The sequence below is a fragment of the Cervus canadensis genome, chromosome 8 (genome assembly GCF_019320065.1).
Source record: "Cervus canadensis isolate Bull #8, Minnesota chromosome 8, ASM1932006v1, whole genome shotgun sequence".
NCBI lineage: Eukaryota > Metazoa > Chordata > Mammalia > Artiodactyla > Cervidae > Cervus > Cervus canadensis.
The window spans coordinates 531,989-552,862 of NC_057393.1; the positions used below are offsets into that span (position 1 = coordinate 531,989).

Consider the following 20,874-nt stretch of genomic DNA (forward strand, 5'->3'; position numbering starts at 1 on the left):
GGCAACCCACTCCAGTACTCTTGCCTGGAAAATCCCATGGACGGAGGAGCCTGGTAGGCTGCAGTCCATGGGGTCGCGAAGAGTAGGACACTTCTGAAGCGACTCAGCAGCAGCAGCAGCACTGCCTCTTTGAACAATTCCTCTGAGCTATCTGAGGTACAGTCTCCCCCAGCTGCAGTCCTCATTTTGCCCCAAATAAAACTTAACTTGAAACTCTCACATTGTGCATTTTTTCAGTCAACAGTTCCTACAGCTTGGGGCAGCACAGGCGGCAGAAGGACCAGAACCCGAATTCCAAACCCTTCGCCCAGCCCTGTGCCGCTTCCGCCCCTCCTGGACCCTCCTTCTGCCCCCTCCTCCCGAAACCGCAGGCCCGTCGCCCCGCCCACTGCCGCCGCCTGGCGTGGTCTCGCGATACATGCTTGGTCTCGCGGCCCGGGCCGGTGGGCGGGGCGGGCGCTGACTGGCGCGGCCGGGGGGCGGCTCCGCGGGGGCGGGCCCTCAGCGCGGGCGGGCGGAGGGGACAGTCGTCCACGCGAGCGCCATGGCGGCCTTACGTGCCCTGCTGCCTCGCGTCCGCGCCCCGCTGCGGCCCTGGCTCTGCTGCCCGGTACAGCGCTTCTTCGCCTCGAGTGAGTGCGGGGCCGCGGGGGCGGGCCGTGGTTGGGGTCGCAGGGCCTCTTCCTGGGCCGGGACCCCTGGGCCGCACCGCGCTCCTGCCCGGGGAGCGTCCAGCCTGACGCCCCCGCCCAGCACCTCCTTCCTGAGCGCGCGGAGCCCTGGATCACTAGCGTCTCGACCCCGGGTTCTCGGGGCTGAGTGCCAAGACCTCTGGCCACTTCAGCATTTGGTGTGAAAGTCCTCAGACTAAGAGGACACGCGGTTCCGGCATCTGCAATTAGAAGGGGTCGCGCGTGCTGTCCTATGGTGCCTCCTGCCCAGCCTCCCCAGATCCACTGCTTCTCCCTTCAGGTTCTGCCTGCCCCACCCCCAGCCAGCCGGGCACCCCCCGCCCCTTCACCACCCCGTATTTCCCAGGAACTTTTGGCCACATCTCTGGGAACGAATCTCTACAGCCTCTTCCCTCACCTATGTGTCCACTTAACCTAGCTGTTAACTGGCGTTCATGTTACCTGAGTTCCTTTTGACCACCTGCTCCTACATCCTGGCCTGTACCCAGCAGTCTTTTTTGGTCTTGTATACGGTGTGTGGGGGATGCTGCCTACACATGGGTGATTTCAGTCACTCCCCAGCAAGCCCGCCGGATAGGTACCCCGTTCAAGGAAGCAGCTGCCTTGGTTAAGCTCCCCCCCACCCCCCTCCCGCCCGAGGTCATTCTGGCTCCCTGAGCAGGCTGCCCCTCCTAGGGCAGTTGCCCTTTGCCTGTGTGCACTTCACCCAGTTGGCATCTGTTTAAAGAGGGAGTTTCCTCATTTCTTGTTTCTACAGGATCCCAGGCATCTCCAGCACAGGTTCTGGGAGATGCCAACCAAAACATTCAGAAGGAAGGCCGCTGGTCATTGCTGGGGCTGTCTTAATTTGAGGAAACATTCCAACATCTGTGAAAGCAGAGAGCCCTGCAGTGTGAGCTGCAGCACCAGGGACTGAGCAGGGCCCTCAGGTGTCAGGGTCACCCTGTCCAGTGACAGAATACATCCCCCAGTTTGATGCCTCTGTTAGTGGAAATCCTGCTTTCCCTTTTCTTCCCAGGTGCAGCCTTTGAGTACATCATCACAGCAAAGAAGGGAAAGAACAGCAACGTGGGGTTGATCCAGCTGAACCGCCCCAAGGCCCTCAATGCGCTCTGCAATGGCCTGATTGCGGAGCTCAACCAGGCACTGCAGGCCTTCGAGGAAGACCCAGCCGTGGGGGCCATTGTCCTCACAGGCGGGGAGAAGGCGTTCGCAGGTGAGCTGGGCAGCATGGTGGCCAGCCACCAGGTATGTGATCACACCTGTGGTGTGGCAGGCAGCCTTATACCTCCATGAAGGCATCAGGCAAGTTCTGCAGCGTGGGGATTTATTTACATAAGGTAGACCAAACCCTGAGCTGCTTGGAGGGACCTCTCTGGTGTTTAATGTTGAGCACGCTCTGCCAGCAAAATTAACCTGCTCACAGGCAGGCAGGTCTCAGGTGAGAGGGACTAGTGAGTGAGCCCAGCTCTCTCTGAGTCCCCTCCTGGTCTGTCCTGCCCACATCCCTCTGCGTTACTTCTGTCACCTCGTATCGCGCACTGTTGCACTGTGCCCCCAGCCCAGCTGTGTGTCCATGTGGCCTTTCCCAAAGCCCCAGTGCTTACCCTTGGGACACTCAGCAGCTGCCTGTTGATGTGGGACCTCTGGTAACTGGAACATCATTTCCCACCACCCAGCTGGAGCCGACATCAAGGAAATGCAGAGCCACACATTCCAGGACTGTTACTCTGGTGGGTTTTTGAGCCACTGGGACCGACTGACGCGTGTCAAGAAGCCAGTCATAGCTGCTGTCAATGGCTATGCCGTGAGTGTCCCCCACAGCGCCTCCTTGCACTCAGAGCACCTGAAGGAACTGTATCTGTGCAGTAAGACCAGTTTTTATTTGGAGGAGGCTGTGTCTTGTTCTCAGTGATGCAAAAGAACCAAGACCTGTAAAGGGCGTTTAGCATCTGCTCTGTGGGAGGGGGTTCAGCTATTGGCCTTTGGATTCCCCTGTTAGTAAAGCCCCCTAGTCTTCAGCATGGTCCCTAAGACTCCCCAGGAGCCGCCTTCCCCCTCTGCAAGGTTAAGGGCACATGTGTTGGCTTTCTGTGCAGTTTTGATGACTTTCCAACCTGCACTGCCTTATGACTTAACTCCTTCTGCTACTGTTGAAAGCTCTGGGTGCCCCGTTTGGTGCGTCGGGGTCTCCTGTAAGCGCCTGGAAGGTTCAGAGGTTCTGGGGCTGGTTGTGGCCTGTACAGAAGTGAGAAGGATCTTTCAACTCACAATTCCTTAGTAAAGCTTCCTTGGGGTGAGCAGGTCAGTGGGCAGAGTGTATTGAAACACAGCGGCCTCTCAGTTCTCCCCTCTCTTGGCTGCCTTTGAGCTCCCTCAGCCGAGTGGAGTGGCCACGACAGACACTGTAGGACATGCAAGGCCAAAAGCATTTGCTGTCTGGCCCTGGCCAGAAAGCTTGGCAGAATCAACTGTGTACGTAATTTATGGAAACAGTTACCTAACTTGCCACCTCTGTGTTGACGTCTACTGTACCCCAGACCACGTTCCTTTTAATAGAAGATTTAAATGAGCAAATAGAGTGATTTTTAACTGGGGTCCTCTTGCATTGCCTCTTGTTTTGCAGCTTGGTGGTGGCTGTGAACTTGCTATGATGTGTGACATCATTTATGCTGGAGAGAAAGCCCAGTTTGGACAGCCGGAGATTCTAATTGGAACCATCCCAGGTAAAGGCTCTAGCGTCAGCTCTTCAAGTAATCAGCCCAAATCTGCCCTCTGCCGGGCATCTGGGCTGTCTCGGCATCAGACAAACAGTGAGGCTGTAGTGTTAGCCTGGCTGCACTACCGTCCGCGCGGGGCGGGGCATGGGGGCCTGGAGCCCTGCTGGCTCCTCTGGGCAGGCCACACACTGGCTTCCGACCGCAGTGACTCTTGTTGCTGAGCCGCATCCATGGTGGGTCCTTGTAGGTCAGCAGCTCAGAGAAGAAAACATGGTGACCATGGGCCAGCGCTGAGGGCTCCCGTTTCAATGGCCAGAGCGAGACCCATGGCCTCAGCAGGTTCAGAGCAGGGAATCTCATCCCTCACGGGGAGGGCAATGGGAGCAGTGGGCCAACAGCGGTGCCTCTGCCCCTCGGCCCACCTGACGAGAGCCACAGGCTGTGTCCCCACAAAGTGTCTACCCGGGTGTAGAGCCTGGAGTCCAGGGTCTCAGCCAGGCCAGGCAGTGAGCCGCGTGGGGTCAGCTGAGGGTGACTGCCAGACTCTTCCTGTCCCAGCGCCCAAGGTCCCCACCACGTTGAGGTAGTGCCTGAGTCTGCTGGACCGTGGGCGCCTCCCTCAGGTGGCTGCTTGCCTCGCCCTGGCAGCCCTGGGGTTCACTGTGGGCAGGTGAATGGGCAGACAAGTCTTTCCAGTCAGAGGCTGTTGAGTGGGCGGGAAGGGGAGCAGGGCCTGTGGAGGCGAAGTCCACGTGGGGCTAGACACCCGAAGATCCCAGGAGAGAGGAGCACGTCCCCAGGCCCGAGAGGCAGGAGCCTTGCCCACGTCCCAGTCCGGGAGCAGAGCCGATTGGGATAGGAGGCCGCCCCCAGCTGCCCTCCAGGGTGGGTCAGGTCAGGGTCTGCAAGCTCCACGCATCCATCCAGAGTCTGACTCCTGCACGAGAGGCGCTGGCACAGGGGGCCCAGGGCACGAGGCAGGGGCCTGAGTGTGGGAAGGAGCTTCCCTTGTGGTGTCTGGGTCCCCCAGTTCTGCCCACCCCCCAGCCGTGCTGTAGGTCTTCATGCCCTAGACACTTGCCAGCAGCGTGTCTGTGGCTTCTTGGCCACAGAGCGGCACGCCCAGCAGCCCTCTTCCCCTGCAGGTGCAGGCGGCACCCAGAGACTGACCCGTGCCGTCGGAAAGTCACTGGCCATGGAGATGGTCCTCACTGGTGACCGGATCTCAGCCCAGGATGCCAAGCAAGCAGGTACAGGCTGGAGCTGCCCCGTGGAGTTGCCCCCTTGGGAAGCTGAGTGGAGAGGGGAGGGCCTCACCCAGGGATTCCCACAGTGATCAGCACAGAGCTTTCCGGCATCCTATGAGTCCAGGATACTCCCTGCCTGTGTCTGTTTGAAATACCACCATGCACAACGGAGTGACTCAAATGTCCTCGTAAATTAAAGACTAACAGTGAAACCATCCCACTTCTCAGAACCAACATGAACAGTGGGGGGTCTCCAAGACCCCCTGCAGGCAGGCCCTCTCCCGGCCCCTCAGTGACCTTTGCCTGTAAGAGCCCCATGACCTCTGCAGCCGAGGGTGGCGGCCCCACCAGGGGACACTGTGGGTCCTTTGCTGTGTCTCTGTTGGAGGCCCACGCTGTGACAGAGAACTAGAACCAGTTGTTTCCACGTGTTGTTTACCTTTTTGTGTTGTAGGTCTTGTAAGCAAAATTTTTCCTGTTGAGACAGTGGTTGAAGAAGCCATCCAATGTGCAGAAAAAATTGCCAGCAACTCTAAAATTGTAACAGCAATGGCCAAAGAATCAGTGAATGCAGGTAGGGAAGAGGGTGGAGAGGCCGCACAGGAGTGGTTGCGAGGCTTGACAGTTTGGGGTCTGAATTGTGCGTCTTAATTAATCTGGACAAAAATTGTTAGATTTCTCAGTATTTCGATTTTGGCTCTACATAGCATTCTAGTTTCTAGTTGCTTGCTCACAAATTCTGTTGAACTGGTCTGAGCTCCCCTTGGAAGCAGGACCTGAGAACTGGGCCAGCCTGGGGGCCAGTGTTGGCGAGCAGAGGCAGCCCGGGAGGGTCCCCTGCAGAACCTGGGAGGAAGAGGTTCCTCTCTGCTGCAGCCACTCCTGACCATCCGGGGGTGAGCCGGGGGCAGTTCCGCCCTCCCGGCTGTGGGTCTGGGCTCAGTGGCCACTCTTGGCCAGCAGAGCAGCTCTGACCACCCCTCTTGAGAATCGCTTGGGTGTTAACACGGCGATTTCTTCTCAGCGTGGAGCGAGGCTGACCCTTTGCTTGTGCCGCCTGTGAGGGCAGAGAGTGGCCCTGGAGGGCCGTGCTGCCCCGACCCTGCCTCTGCTCCCCAGGCTCAGCCTTCAGTGCGTGGAGTGTGCAGGGCGGGGGTGCGCAGCGAGGCCCGGGGTGCCTGTCACCACCTGGCGCTGGTCACGGGGCCTGGCTGCAGGGGCTGCCGCAGAAGCTTCCACGAGCCTCGCGCCCCCTCACCTCTGCTGCAGACGTAGTTGGGCCTCGCTCCGTTCTGCCCACAGCTCCGTTTTCAGTGTCGTCCTTACTTCTTTGTCGTGCTTCTAGAGTCCGCGTTCTGGGCTTCCTCAGCCCCCTCGTGACTGGACAGTTTTTTCCAACCCGCCTTCCACACCGGTCACGCCGGCCCCCACACAGGCCCACGGAGCCCGGGAGCAGCTGCTCACTGGGCCGCAGCCGGGGCGACACCTGGAGAGGGAGGCTGCACTTCAATCCCGTGACATCAAAGCACACGTCGGTCCCCGGGCTGGTTCCTGCCTCTGCAAAAAGTTCTGTGCTCCCACGTCTGTGTCTCAGCTCCTCACTGCAGGGTTTTCTTTTTCAGCTTTTGAAATGACATTAGCAGAAGGCGTTAAATTGGAGAAGAAGCTCTTCTACTCAACTTTTGCCACTGTGAGTAGCCTTATTCACGTGGGGAATCACATGGTCCAGCCGTGGAAGTTCTGGAATTTGGTTGTAGATTTTATCACCATTTCTCTCTGGTCAGAACTCATAGCCTCCCTGTAGATGGGCAGTGATGTTTGCAAATAAATGGGGCTTCCCTGGTGGCTCAGACCGTAAAGAATCCACCTGCAGTGCGGGAGACCTGGCTTCAATCCCTGGGTCGGGAAGATCCCCTGGAGGCGGGCATGGCAACCCACTCCAGCATTCTTGCCTGGAGAAGCCCAAGGACAGAGGAGCCTGGCAGGCTACAGTCCACGGGGTCACACAGAGCCAGACACGACTGAGCAAATAGCACACAGCACAGTGTGTGGAAGTTCAAAAGTACAAAAACTTTTACAGTTATTTCTTATTACAGAAGATCTTAGGAACTGCACACTTAAATAGCAGTTCCTGTATTTAAAAGGCAATCTATTTACCCATAATTTTCATAGATCGTTCCAGTTACTTGGAATGGGGATCAAATGTATTTTAACACTGTAATTTGAAGCCTTGGCACATTATTTTCCAGGGTATCTGCCAGTAACTTGAAGGAAGTCATTCCTGTAATAGTCACTAAAATTCATTTCTTACTATCTGGAAGTCATATATAGGTGTTGCATAAAAGAAAGATTAAAATGACTTTGGTTCTTGAGGAAGTGCAGATATGTGTGTGTACATGTGTATGTGCACATGTGAGTGCATGTGTGTGGTATGGGTGCATGCATGTACTATGCATTGTGAGTACATGTGTGTGCACTTGTGTGGGGGTGCATGTGTGTCGTGTGAGTGTGTGTTGTATGAGTACATGCATGTGGTATGAGTGCATATGTGAGTACATGCCTGTGCGCACTTATGTGTGAGTGCATGCATGTGGTATGAGTATTCATGTGTTGTGAGTGCGTGTGTGCGTGCATGTGTGTGGTGTGAGTGCATGCATGTACTGTGAGTGCACTGTGTGCATGTGTGAGTACATGTGTGTGCACTTGTGTGGGGGTGCATGTGTATGCTGTGAGTACATGTGTGTGCACTTATATGTGAGTGCATGTGGTGTGAGTGCGTGTGTGCATGTGTGAGTACATGCCTGTGTGCACTTATGTGTGAGTGCATGCATGTGGTATGAGTATATTCGTGTGTTGTGAGTGCATATGTGTGCACATGAGTGTATTCGTGTGTTGTGAGTACATGTGTGAGTGCATGTGTGTGGTGTTGCATGTGAGTGCGTGTGTGAGTATTGCATGTGTACTCTTGTGTGTGAGTGCATGCATGTGGTGTGAGTGTTCATTTGTTGTGAGTACGTGTGTGTGTGCATGTGTCAGTGCGTTTGTGAGGAAGGAGGGCCGAGGTAGAGCCTTTCCTTGTGTCCTGCTTCCTCACCCTCTGGACACCACGTGACACAGGTCACACGAGGTCCAGGTCATGATTTGGTGAACGAGTACATGCACCTGAGGTTCTCTGTAGATGAGGGTTTGTTTCACTCGAAGGTTAGTGGATGACAGAATGATGGTCACCACGGCAGGGCAGGGGTGTTTACTGTGAAAATACCCATTTCCGGGCCCACCCTCACTGGTCAGGGAGTTGGGTCATTCACCCTTGAGGTGATCCCACCACAGAACCCGTGGGTGTGGACAGCTGTGGGTGGGAGGAGCCGGCAGGCAGTGAGCAGGCCTGGGCTCGGGAAAAGTCACCGTCCACCCCTGCTTCTTCTCCCCACAGGAAGACCGGAAGGAAGGGATGGCCGCGTTTGTGGAGAAGAGAAAGGCCAACTTCAAAGACCAGTGACAGCCGGCCGCCTCTACCTCGGCCCCCTTTCTAGGAGGACGAGCAGCTTCAGAAGCTGGTCAACGCTTCTGTCTCGTGCGCAGTGTTGGTGACACATGGCTTCTCTCGGGGTCTGCAGGGTGGTGTGGGCTCCCAGCCTGCTGGGGGGCAGATGGCCTTCACCCAGTGGTCACGGGGCCCCGGCTTGGCCACTGTGTCGTTTGCAGCGGTGGACGTGGCCACTCAGAGTAAAGGCCTTGCTGCTGGGTCTCTAAAGGGACATGCTCTTGACTGACAGACTTCAGGTCACATTAGGCATTTTTTTGGTTATTTCTATTCTTGAGAGTTCTATCACTTTTTAAACACTTTTGTCTGTCATTCTAAGCAACAACATTCAAACAGAACAAAGTCTGTGAAGTGCTCCCATCCTCATCCTAGGGTGACTTCTCTTCACAGCTTCATGGCCCTTAGGATTTTCTGTGCCCACGCGCTCAACGTGTGAAACTCTGTTTTCTTTGTATGAAAATGGTTCTCCACATTTCTGCTTCTTTCGCACAGATGCACCCTGTTCTTCATGACTGTGATTCTTTTCATTGTAAAATAGATAACAGAAAACTTGCTGTTTTATCCACTTTTGGATGTACCTCGCAGCGTGCCTTCACAGTGTTTTCATCTATCTCCATGCGGTTTCATCGCCCAGAACAGAAACTACGCCTCAACATTAAGCCCCTACCTGGCCCCCCGCCCCCCGGATCCTGGGGACCTTTATTCCACTTTCTTTCTGTTGCTGAGTTGAATGTAATATTTCCAAAGTCCACCCAGGTGGTAACAGTGACAACTTTACAGTGACAACAGTCACTTTTTGTGGCTGAAGACGATTCCTGCTCGCGTTCTTTTCAGTGGCCCTGAAGTGTTTTATGACGTGTGTGCGTTGTGATCTGCTTACTCAAGTGGCTCAGGATGTCGAGACCATGTCCAGGTTCCTATGTCAGAGCCGTCGTGACGACAGTGCAACAAACATTCTCTGCGTGAACCCTTGCACTTCGGCTCAAGCGCGTCTGTGAGGGTCGTGTCGTGTAACAGAACCGCTGCCTCCTCTCCGGCCCCTCCTCACAGTACACGCAGCAGGCAGGCCAGGGTGCAGCCTCGTCCCCCTTGGCAGAGGGTCGCAGAGCAGCTCTCGTGGGGCCTCGCCCCCAGCTGTGCAGATAGGACCAGAGCACCAGGGCAAGTCGTTGAAGGTGCTGGATAATGGGGTCGCCCTCGCAGAGGAAGCAGGCGCAAAGGGACCATGAGATCAGGCTCCCCTGGGGTCGGAAGGCTGGGCCCGGCCGGGCAGTCCTCACCGTGACAGATGTGGGCACCCACGTGCTAAAGCTGTGTAACCAGGGTTTGTGCAAGTGACGCACCGTCTAGAATGACCCAACAGAAGTATCTGCAGGGGGAAACCTTCCCATTGAGGAAGGAAATGCATTAGTTTAATTTTCCACACACGGTCAGGGCGCGTCATAATTGATTCCAAGTGGGAGACTACACTGGTGGTCCAGTGACCGAGACTGAGCTTCCAATGCAGGGGGTCTGAGTTCAGCCCCTGATCGGACAACTAGATCCCACACGCTACAACTGAAATAAAAAAGCTCCAGAGAAGATCCTGCAAGCCACAACTAAGACCCAGCACAGCCAAATAATAGATTTGATTCAGACTGATGGAGCCCCGAGTGCTGGGGGCCAGTTGGAAGGAGCCCGTTTGAGGCCCACAGGCACCCTTGTCCTTTGTCCTAGTGGCTCAGCTGGAAGCTGAGGAAGGGCTGGACGTGGAGCCCACACATGAGTGTCTGTGTGTCTCAAAGGTCTGCACCCACACAGTTGTTTGGGTTTCAGAACGTGGCAGGGATGGGTCTACCCTCAGGCCCAGGGAACAGAACCTTCTCTTTGGGTTGTGTGCTAGCCCTGCGCTTGGGAGCGACGGGACTGTCCACGTGTGGCCACGTGCTTTGCTGTGGGCCAGAGGGCAGCAGGCAGACCCTGGACAGGGCAGGGGCCCCAAGCCCTGAGAGCCCTCACTCCCTCTGGAGTTAATTGACCTCCCGCCCCATACTGGTTTTGGGTTGTGATTGGCTTTTGAAGCTGAGAACTTTCCTTCTCATCTATCCATAAACTTGGCTTTTCCCTCCTATATTTCTACTAAAAAAAAAAGCTTCAGGGAATGTTAACTACTAGTCTCTCCACTCAGACTTTGGAGTAGCCTGGTCGTGCTGGGTACAGTCAGCCGCTGTGGGTGGCTGGTGTGTGGGCCCTGCCGGCCACCTCCTTGGCAGCTGTGACCACCAAGGCTCCCCAGGGACGAGCAATGGCTGTGGGGCACCTGTTGTCTTCAGGTCTTCTGCCTCTTTCACATACAGTACTTCCCCGGAACCTGCCGGGCCTCTGGACCCGTCACCACAGCCAGGGCTGAGGTCCACTGAGGGATGAGGTGGAAGGGCAGGGTCCCCAGGGGAGAGAGCCTGGCCTGTCCAGGCTCTGAGTTGGACTTTCCTGCAGGGCCAGCAGCAATACGTCCTTAAGTGAGCAAGGCAGCCCTGTAAGGAGGGACCCGAGCATGGAAGAGCTGAGAGCTGGCTGGCCTGAGCAAAAGCCAGTCTGCAGGCTGGGCAGTGAGGTTAGGTGCTAGGTTCTAAAACAAGGGTATGACCCAGCTGGTGCAGGCATGGGCATCTGAACTGGGGTCTGCCCTCTATCCTAAGTGCATGGATTGGGGGTCGGGGGGTGGGTAGGATGGAGCAGACACAGGGTGGAAGGCCAAGGGTGGTGTAGCAGGACTTTTGTTGACATCTCGGCTGGGCACCGGAGCCACCTGCATTAGTTAGCTGGTGCTGCGTAACAAATTATCCCAAAATTTATTTGATTTTAACACCAAAGCAAGTGTTCTGAAGGGAGAAACCATACTGCTTTTTATGACATGCCCCCAGAAGCCAGGCAGCAGCTTGTAGAGCACATTCTATTGGAGGCAGTCACAGAGGTTCACCTGGTCCAAGAAAGGAGAGAGACCCACTTCTCAGAGGAGGCATGTCACATACGGCATGATGGTGGTACTGCAATTTGGGGAAGACAATCATACCTGTCCACTAAAAAGAATGCACAACCTAAAAGTTGAGAATTAGGCTTTATTCAGCAGACTTGCTGAAGACTTCAGCCCTGGACACGGCCTCTCAGAGAGCTCTGAGGGGCCTGTTCCACAGAGCTGAGGGGGTGTAAGTAGATAGGGCAGGGGGTCCCCAGAGAAAGAAGCAGGAATGGCTTTCTTGACTGATACCATGTTCAGTTCAGTTCAGTCACACAGTCGTGTCTGACTCTCTGACCCCGTGGCCTGCAGCACGCCATGCTTCCCTGTGCACCACCAAACCAAGTTTTCTCAAACTCATGTCCATCGAGTCAGTGATGCCATCCAACCGTCTCATCCTCTGTCATCCCCTTTTCCTCCTGCCTTCACTCTTTCCCAGCATCAGGGTCTTTTCCAGGTGGCCAAAGGATTGGAGCTTCAGTTTCAGCATCAGTCCTTCCAATGAACATTCAGGACTCATTTCCTTTACGATTGAATGATCTGATCTCCTTGCAGTCCAAGAAACTCTCAAGAGTCTTCTCTAGCACCACAGTTCCAAAGCATCAATTCAGCGCTCAGCTTTCTTTATGGTCCAGCTCTCACATCCATACATGACTACTGAAAAAACCATAGCTTTGACTATAAAGACCTTTGTCAGTAATGTCTCTGCTTTTTAATATGCTGTCTAGGTTTGTCATGGTTTTTCTTCCATGTAGTAAGCATCTTTTAATTTCATGGCTGCAGTCAAATCTACAGTGATTTTGGAGCCCAAGAATATGAAGTCTCTCACTGTTTCCATTGTTTCCCCATCTGTTTGCCATAAGTGGTGGGATCAGATGCCATGAACTTCATTTTATGAATGTTGAGTTTTAAGCTAGATTTTTCACTCTCCTCTTTCACCTTCATCAAGAGGCTCTTTAGTTCCTCTTTCTGTCATAAGAGTGGTGTCATCTGCATATCTGAGGTTATTGATATTTCTCCTGACAGTCTTGATTCCAGCTTGTGCTTCATCCAGCCCTGCATTTCGCATGATGTGCTCTGCGTATAAGTTAAATAAGCTAAGTGACAGTATACAGCCTTGACATATTCCTTTCCCAATTTGGAACCAGTCTGTTGTTCCCTGTCCGGTTCTAACTGTTGCTTCTTGACCTTCATACAGATTTCTCAGGAGGCAGGTAAGGTGGTCTGGTGTTTCCATCTCTTGAAGAATTTTCCACAGTTTGTTGTGATCCACACAGTCAAAGGTTTTGGTGTAGTCAATAAAGCAGAAGTAGATGTTTTTCTGGAACTCTCTTGCTTTTTCTAAGATCCAACGGACGTTGACAATTAGATCTCTGGTTCCTCTGCCTTTTCTAAATCCAACTTGTACATCTGGAAGTTCTCAGTTCACATAATGTTGAAGCCTAGCTTGGAGGATTTTGAGCATGACCTTGCTAGCATGTAAAATGAGTGCAATTGTGCGGTAGTTTGAACATTATTTGGCATTGCCTTTCTTTGGGATTGGAATAAAAACTGACCTTTTCCTGTCCTATGGCCACTACTGAGTTTTCCAAATTTGTTGGCATATTGAGTGCAGCACTTTCACAGCATAAGAGACATTCTTGACATAAGACAACCCATTTTGGTGTAAATCATTTTGTGATCTAAACCTGGTCATGGTGCTTGCCCTTGAACAGGTCTCAGTCAGTAATCAGTGATCTTAAAGGTACAGAGGAATGCAGGGACAGAGAAAATGCAGTGACAAAGCAGAGTCCTAGTTCTTCTCAAAGGATAAACATAATAATACACTTTGAATTCTGCAGGAACTAAGGCTCCCACCCAAGTGGAGGGTGGGCTGATGATGTTGACCCTCCTGACTTAAGACAACAAAGACTTGGACTCTGTCAACCTGATCTTTTCTCCAGTTCTATGTTGAATTCTCTGCTCAAACCCCTCTGGTGGTGCCCTTAGCTTAAAACTTCCCCAGTTTTGCTAGTGGGGAGACAATGCTTTGGGAAAGATCCCTCTTGTTTTCCTTACTTGCTGTGAGTGATAATTCTTTCTTTTCATCATCTTTGCCAGCTTGGTTGTGTCTTTTGGTTTGACACTCACTGAGAGGTGAACCCAGTTTTCAGGTCACAGGAGGAGCCAGTATACATAGGAGTTTTTGCAAACAAAAAACCAGGTAGTTGGAACAGCAAAAGATTATTGCTAAGTAAAGAAAACCAGACATCTTAAGTTAATGAATTTAGCGCCTGTGTATGGGCAGATGCCAGCGTTTGGGCTCCTTGGAATCATGCCTTTAATATGCATCTCAGCTATCTGGGGCCAGGATCATTTTTTCCTCTTCATAGTAAATCCCCTCAGGGTGCAAGGCAGGTGCAGCTGCAGGCTTGGTGGCCTCGGTGTCCTTTGTTTAATGACGTGGTGTGCACGCGCGCTAAGTCATTTCAGTCACGTCTGACTGTTTGCGACCCTATGGACTGTACCCTGCCAGCCTCCTCTGTCCCTGGGATTCTCCAGACAAGAATGCTGGAGTGGGTTGCCATGCCCTCCTCCAGGGGATCTTCCCGACCCAGAGATCAAACCCTCGTCTCTTATGTCTTCTGCATTGGCAGGCAGGTTCTTTACCAATAGGGCCACCTGGGAACATGGCAGGGACATTCTTTGTCCACACACAACAGCCAAGATTAGGTCCGAGGACCACAATCCTGACTCCACCCTGGAGACAGCCTCCCCTTTGGGGTGATGGGCGTCTTCTCCCAGCCTCCGAGCGTGGGGCACAGGAGGTGGTGACACCCTGCACAGGGAAGCGGTGTGGTAGGTGGTCCCAGCTCTGAAGGGCTGAACCCGAAGGTGTTAACCCAGAGCTGGCATCCGGGATTCCGGGCCAAAGGGTGGAGTCTGAGAACTACTGTCCAGAGCAGGGGTGCTGGCCCCAAGCTGGGTCCCAGACGGGTCTCAGCAAGCTGACCTGGGAGACGGGGGGTGGGGGGGGGTGGTGCTCTCTGCACCGCTGCTTAGGAGGTCACCTCCCACCTGCTCTCAGGGTCTTTCCAGTGTGAAGACGTTGGCTGAAGAAGTCACCCTGTACCGCCACCCACTCCTCCCCACCCCAGGGCATCAGGGACCCTGTGGGGGTGGGGGCAAGTCAGCAAGGCCTGAGGGCAGAACGGAGGCCTGGAGCAAGGAAGGCACTGGGGATCTCCGACCACTAACACGTGGGTTCCCGGGTGCTGGATCCGGTGGGGTGCCAAAGCCCTGAAAGCCGGCGGCTGCTGGTGAAGAGGAAAAGTTAAAATTTTACATAACCTCCTGCTCATTCTGCCTCCCTAACTCAGCTTGCTCCTTGCAAAGTCTGGATCACGTAGTCTCAGAAAGTGGGGACTTAGAATACTAGGAACTGGAGCTTATCTCACTCACCCTTGTCCTGCTCTTTGCAATTGCCCAGCCCCTGCAAACCTGCTTAATCATGCCTGTCAGTGTAAAGGTCGGACACCTCCTTCCCTGTCTTAATTCATGTTCCCTTAGTTTAAACCAGCCTATAACAGCTAGTGTTGACCACTATGAAGTGGGAAAAGAAAAGTGAAAGTCGCTCATTCCTGTCTGACTCTTCGCAAATATACAGTCCATGGAATTCTCCAGGCCAGAATACTGGAGTGGGTAGCTTTTCCCTTTCGCCAGGGGATCTTCCCAACCCAGGGATCAAACCCAGGTCTCCCACATTGCAGGGGGATTCTTCACCACCTGAGCCACAAGGGAAGCCCAAAAATACTGGAGTGGGTAGCCTATCCCTTCTCCAGCAGATCTTTCCAACCCAGGGATCAACCGGGTTCTCCCGCATTGCAGGTGGATTCTTTACCAACTGAGCTATGAGGGAAGCCCACTATAAGTCCACTAAAGTCTGTCTCTAAAAACTCCGTAACCCCTTTGTTCGGGGATTAGCGCTTGGAGTGCTAACTCCTCTGGGCCCCCTGACATAATAAATCTGAGTTCTCCAACTCTCCGAGTGTGGTGCTTGCTTTCTCTAGTACTGGTTCCGGCAACACTGGGATGGACTGACGTCCACCTCTCCCCAAACAACCCGCTAATCCCCAGCGCTTGGCTGGGGCCCCTCGGCCCAGGCCCCGCCCCTGTCTCCCCGCCCCTCAGTCGCCCCGCCCCGCGCAGCCCCGCCCCCCGGCCGCTAGCCCCCCGCCCACGACCATGGTGGTGCTCAAGGGCGTCCCGGCGCTCCTGTCCCCGGAGATCCTCTTCGCCCTGGCGAAAATGGGGCACGGAGATGAGATCGGTGAGCGCGGGGTCCGAGCGTCCGGGAGAGCCGGCCCAGCGGGCCGCAGGCGGGCAGGGCGCCGGGCCTGAGCTGGGGTGGGCAAGTCCGGTTCCTTCTCCAGCCCGGCGTCCGGGCTGAGCGGCCCCGCGGACGCCCCGCCGCAGCCCTGCGCGCGGCCCCCGCTTCAGCCCCGTCCCCTGCCGGCCCTCGGGCCCGCACCGCCGGCGCCCGGGCTGGCCTGGGACGTGTGCGTCGGTCTCTTCCTGAGACTGCGGCCGCGCGCCCGGAGCCCGCCCAGCCTTCGGCGACCCCTCAGGTCCTCGGGCGCGGGGGCTCCCGTCCCTCGCGCTCACAGACCCGGGCGGGGGGGACGAGTCCTCAGGCGTCGGCCCTGCGGCTCCGGGTCTGTGACCCCCCACGCGGCGCGAGGGACGTGGGCCGACCCAGCGCTGATGTCTGGCCGTGCTGGCCCTCCAGTTCTTGCAGACGTGAACTTCCCCAGCAGCTCCATCTGCAGAGGCGGCCCGGAGGAGATCCGCGCCGACGGTGAGCCCCGCCTGCCGCAGGGTGGGTGGGAGGGGGCGCTGGGCTCTGCTCCCGCTCCCACCAAGCCCGCAGGCACTGCCCCAGGGACCCAGGAAGTGTCAGCGCCAGTTCCTCGCCTCAGCCCCCGCCCCTAGACGGGAGCCTTGGCCTCCTGCGCCGTCTCACGCAGCACTTGGTGGCCTCTTACAAATGGGAAAACAGGCCCGACCGAGCAGTGGTGCCCAGCCCAGGCCAAGCGCTCAGCCTTGACTCTGCTATAGAATCCCAGCACTGGTCATCTGGCCCCAAATGTTCGAGGTGTCCGCACACTCACAAGCCTCTAAAGACCTTCTCACCCTCTCATGGGCGGGGCCGGGGGTGGGGGGCGGTGTGCGGACGGGTCCCAGGTCCCGGAAGGGGACAGTGGGAGGTGAGTCTGGGGGGCGGGCCCTGGAGCCAGGTCCTGGAGGGGACACGTAAGAGAGAGGTTAGCAGTCCTGAGGGTAACGGGGGTGGGCTGGGCTCGGCTGTGCCTGGGTGCTTCCCACCCCCAGCCATGTTCTGAGGGTGGGATGGTCCTTTCTTTTCATGGGCTTCTGTATTTCCCAGTTTTGTACATGAACACACATTAGTTTAACAATCAGAAACCAACTTTCAGGAGAGCAGGGGGCTTTGGAGCCAAGCGGGGCAGGTCTGAGGGCAGCCAAGAGAGGCCTCTTCCCAGACCCCACTGTCGTCTCAGGGGGTCATCTCCAGGGCCTCCTGGGATCAAGAAGGTGGCCTGGCTGCCCCTCCTGGTGGACACGTGTTTGGGGTCCCCACCAACGGCCTGTGTGGAAGAGTGAAGGTGGCGTGGGCAGGGCCAGACAGAGACAGGGGCTGTGGCTCCGGCGGGGAGACTCAGTGTGAACTCAGTAAGTGTCCCCAGGTAGGCAGCTCGAGCCCGGTGTCTGAGGCCACCCTCTGCCCCCAGGCCTGGGCATCCCCCGGCTCCTGGAGGCCGTGCTGCAGCTGCTACCCCTGGACACCTACGTGGAGAGCCCGGTAAGGCTGCTCCTGGCCTCGGCCCACCTTCTGCCAGATCATGGGGGACCACTTGCCCTGATGGGGTGGAGAGGACATGTGTTCCCGAGGTCCTGAACCGACCAGAGGAGCCCTGGGGCGCCCAGGGCAAGGTGGGTGGCCACAGAGCCGAGCCTCTCCATCCCTAGGCTGTGGTCATGGAGCTGATGCCCAGCGACAGGAAGAGGGGCCTGCTGACCCCAGTGTGGACGAGCTACCAGTCCATCCTCTCCAAGGCTGGCTATGAGGTGAGCCTGAGATCTCCACCGGGAAAGGGCTCAGGGACCCTCTGTGCCTTGGAGGCCCAGGAGAACTCTGCACCACGGGCCAACCCCCTCCTTGCTGGGACCCTCATCTGTCTCTGCCCAGGGGTCCTCACACACCCCAGCCTGGGGACAGCAGGGTACCCCTGGTTCCCACCTGTGGCCAGAGGCCGGGCCCGATGCTGCCTGTCACCCCTATCCTGCGAAGGGCCGGGCAGGTCTTGGGTGGGACTTTCCTGAAGAGAGGACCCGGGGCTCCCAGTCCATACAGTGGCCCCCAGCCCCACCCACCACCCTGGGTGCAGCTCAGGTGATTCAAGGGCCCCAGGCAGGTGGCCACCACAGCCCCCGGTGTCCCTGCCTGCCCAGCCCGCACAGGTCAGAAGGCCAGTGTCCTTGGGGCCCCGGCCTGGAGACTCTCCTGTTGCTGCTGGGCCTGGGCTTCAACCTTCCTGCTTTGCCTTCCAGGGCTCCCTGGGGATGGTGGAGAGGTTTGCGTTTTATGAGCGGGCGAAAAAGGCTTTTGCTGTTGTGGCAACTGGGTGAGTTCTGGCTGGGTCCAGTGGGTCACACTACGTCTGCCGAGCAGGGTCCCTACCCCTTCCCACTCCAGAGTTCTCTCCACCCTCCACGCAGCCCCCGCCCTGGGACTAAACGCCCCACAGGGAATGAGATTGCCGAGGGGTTTGCTGGGCGTGCCCGGGCAGCCGGGTCCTCTGCATCCCCGCCTGGCGCTCAGCCTGCTCCTTGTGCAGGGAGACAGCCCTCTACGGGAACCTCATCCTCAAGAAGGGGGTGCTGGCTCCCGAAGACCTGTGCCAGGCCTGTTGAAGACCACCCGCCCAGAGAGGAATCCACACCCCCAAGCCTGCCGAGGCCACCAGCAGACACGTCCGTCCGGTGGCCAGATAAGCCAGCCTGGCCCTCCCCAGCAGCACCCAAACCTCGCCTTGCCAGGGTCCTGCGTGGGCCTCTGCTGACCAGGGCCAGGATTGTCCCGTTTATGACAATGATGCAAAAGTGAGGTGGTGTGCCCAACGCTGGGTCCAAAGCTTTAAACAGTAGCTCTTTCCTAACTCACAGAGGCCTGTTTGGTGCTGAGTGCAAGGGAGGCTGTTGGCTCCCCAGAGAGCAGAGCCCCACCCACTCTTGGTGAATCCTCAGGGGGGAGGTAAGGCCTTCCTCCTCCCAGTAGGTTTGGGTCACCTGACTTGGCAAGTCCCTGGATGTGGAACAAGAGTGCACACAGGTAGAGAGAGACCCGTGAGGGGAGAGCACACAGGGGGCCTGGGCAGGGCCCTGGGGGTCTGGGTGGGGGTCCTTGGTGATGCAGCACAGGGCAGGTGGAGGGGATGCGTCAGCTGCCCGGGCAGCCCTGAGTAGGGTGTGGGCTTGCGCGAGCCCCACCCGGCTGCAAGCACTGAGGTGGTCCTTGAAGAGGGGGCTGGGGCTGTTCCTTCAGCCCCAAAGGCAGGAGGGAAGATGTCAGGGGCTGGCCGGGAAGCTCTGGGGACCGACCAGACCATCAGCTGGGGGACAGGCACTGCCGTGTTCCCTCTCCGGTGGTTAGGCACCTACTGAATGTGTACACACAAGCCTGAGAGCATCTGGGAATGGCTGGGGTGGTGGTAGAGGACAGGGGGATGCCCCACGCCCAGGTGAAGGGGGCCCGTGAGGCTGCGGTGGCATCCTGGTATGTTCTCGAACTGGGTCTCAAACTACGGTGGGCAGGGGTCCCACTGGCCGCTGCACAGGGTCCCTCCCTGAGGGTTCCCTCCTTCCTCCTCCAGACTCTACAGGACTGGGTGCGGGAGCTGGGGTGACAGGGGAGCCCCAGGGCCCGGGGGAGCCTCCCGTGGTGTGGACCCGGGGCTGGTGGACCTGGAGGGCAAACAGGCGCGCTGGGCAGGTCTGGGACTCAGCCTGGGGAAGGGACCGTGCTGTGGCCCGCCACTGCTGGGGCTTAATCTCAGACATCTGACCCCACAGCCGGCCGCTTCTAGCCAAAGAAGGGCCTCTTTTGAAACAGCTTTATTGAGGTTGAAGTCTCAGGCAGTAAGCAGATCACATTTAACATGTTCAGTTAAGCTCGTTTGGGTGTTGAATCAGCACCCCCATCCCTACCCCGCAGGTCGGTGTGCACTTTGCAGAATTTGGTTCGCGAGGAAGGCCGTGTGTGCCCAGCACGCTCCTGTAGGGTGCTTGCGAGGAAGGCCGCGTGTGCCCAGCACGTTCGTGTGGGTGCTTGCGAGGAAGGCCGCGTGTGCCCAGCACGCTCGTGTAGGGTGCTTGCGAGGAAGGCCGCGTGTGCCCAGCACACTCGTGTGGGTGCTTGCGAGGAAGGCCGCGTGTGCCCAGCACGTTCGTGTGGGTGCTTGCGAGGAAGGCCGCGTGTGCCCAGCACGCTCGTGTAGGGTGCTTGCGAGGAAGGCCGCGTGTGCCCAGCACGCTCCTGTAGGGTGCTTGCGAGGAAGGCCGCGTGTGCCCAGCACGTTCGTGTGGGTGCTTGCGAGGAAGGCCGCGTGTGCCCAGCACGCTCCTGTAGGGTGCTTGCCGTGTGAGCCCATGATTCCTCTTTGCTGCTGAGCGGGGTTCCACGGCTCCCTGGCACCTCTTGGGGGGCTCTGGGTTGCTTCCAGCTCTTGGCTGTTACAGATAAGCTTGCTGTGAATGTGAGCTCTGGGGTAAACACTTCTGTTTAAGGCTTGGCCGTAGGGCACACGTGTGTGACTTTGTAAGAAGCCCCCAGACTGTTTCAGGCCGCTGAGCCACTTGACCTCCCCAGCCCCAGGGATACGCGTGGCAGCCCTGGTCCTCATCCCTCTCTAGCAGGACTGTCCTGATGTCGCCTCCAGCTTTAATTCTCCTTCCCTACTGGTTAACGCTGTTGAGTATCTTCTCATAGGTGTGTGTGGCCTTCTGTCTTTTGTCTTTGCTGACGTGAATGGTCAGTCTCTTGCCCATTTTGGACCAGAGCCTTTAATGATCCTGGTCCCCAATTCCCCTGGGGGAGAGAGTGGGCTCCCACTCCCACCCCCACCAGGCAGCCCTGTGGCCCCAGCGGATGACCTGCTCTCCAGCTTGCTCCTGGCACCGCCTGCCCGGGGATGCGTCGGATCCCACAGGACTGCCCCGACGACGCCCTTCTCCAGATGTCAGTCCCAAGTGCTTCTGGCTGGCTGGCTGTAGATTCGGGGCCCCTACAACCCCTCCTCAGGCTTGATTAATTTCCTGGAGCAGCTCACAGAACTCGGGGAAACAACCACTCCCTGAATCACCATTTACCCTAAAAGGACAGGACTCGGGAACCGCCAGGTGGGGAGGTCCTGGGGGGTCATCCCTGCCCCCGGGCACCACTCTCCCCACCTTTGCACACGCTCAGCAACCCCAGCGCGCCCTAGACCAGCCTGAGGGTTCATGCACTGGCCACTGGCAATTGATCCAACCCCCAGCCTCCTCCCCTCCCCCCGGACTGGGTGTGGGGCTGGAAGTTCCAACCCTCAATTCCTGGTGGGTTCTCTGGCAACTGGTCCCA

General features: G+C 56.9%; 2 protein-coding genes across 2 annotated transcripts; both read left to right on the plus strand.

The window, feature by feature from the left end:
* Positions 1-473: 473 nt before the first annotated feature.
* ECHS1 (enoyl-CoA hydratase, short chain 1) lies at positions 474-8,757 on the plus strand. The gene is made up of 8 exons (XM_043476018.1): positions 474-632; positions 1,711-1,908; positions 2,372-2,499; positions 3,319-3,418; positions 4,558-4,662; positions 5,114-5,233; positions 6,282-6,349; positions 8,093-8,757. The coding sequence occupies exons 1-8, from the start codon at positions 545-547 to the stop codon at positions 8,156-8,158; spliced, it is 873 nt and encodes a 290-aa protein (XP_043331953.1). The 5' UTR covers positions 474-544; the 3' UTR covers positions 8,159-8,757.
* A 6,627-nt stretch (positions 8,758-15,384) lies between these two features.
* On the plus strand, positions 15,385-18,419 carry FUOM (fucose mutarotase). The gene is made up of 6 exons (XM_043476998.1): positions 15,385-15,507; positions 15,967-16,035; positions 16,988-17,058; positions 17,226-17,324; positions 17,808-17,881; positions 18,095-18,419. The coding sequence occupies exons 1-6, from the start codon at positions 15,423-15,425 to the stop codon at positions 18,168-18,170; spliced, it is 474 nt and encodes a 157-aa protein (XP_043332933.1). The 5' UTR covers positions 15,385-15,422; the 3' UTR covers positions 18,171-18,419.
* The last annotated feature ends 2,455 nt before the right edge of the window (positions 18,420-20,874 follow it).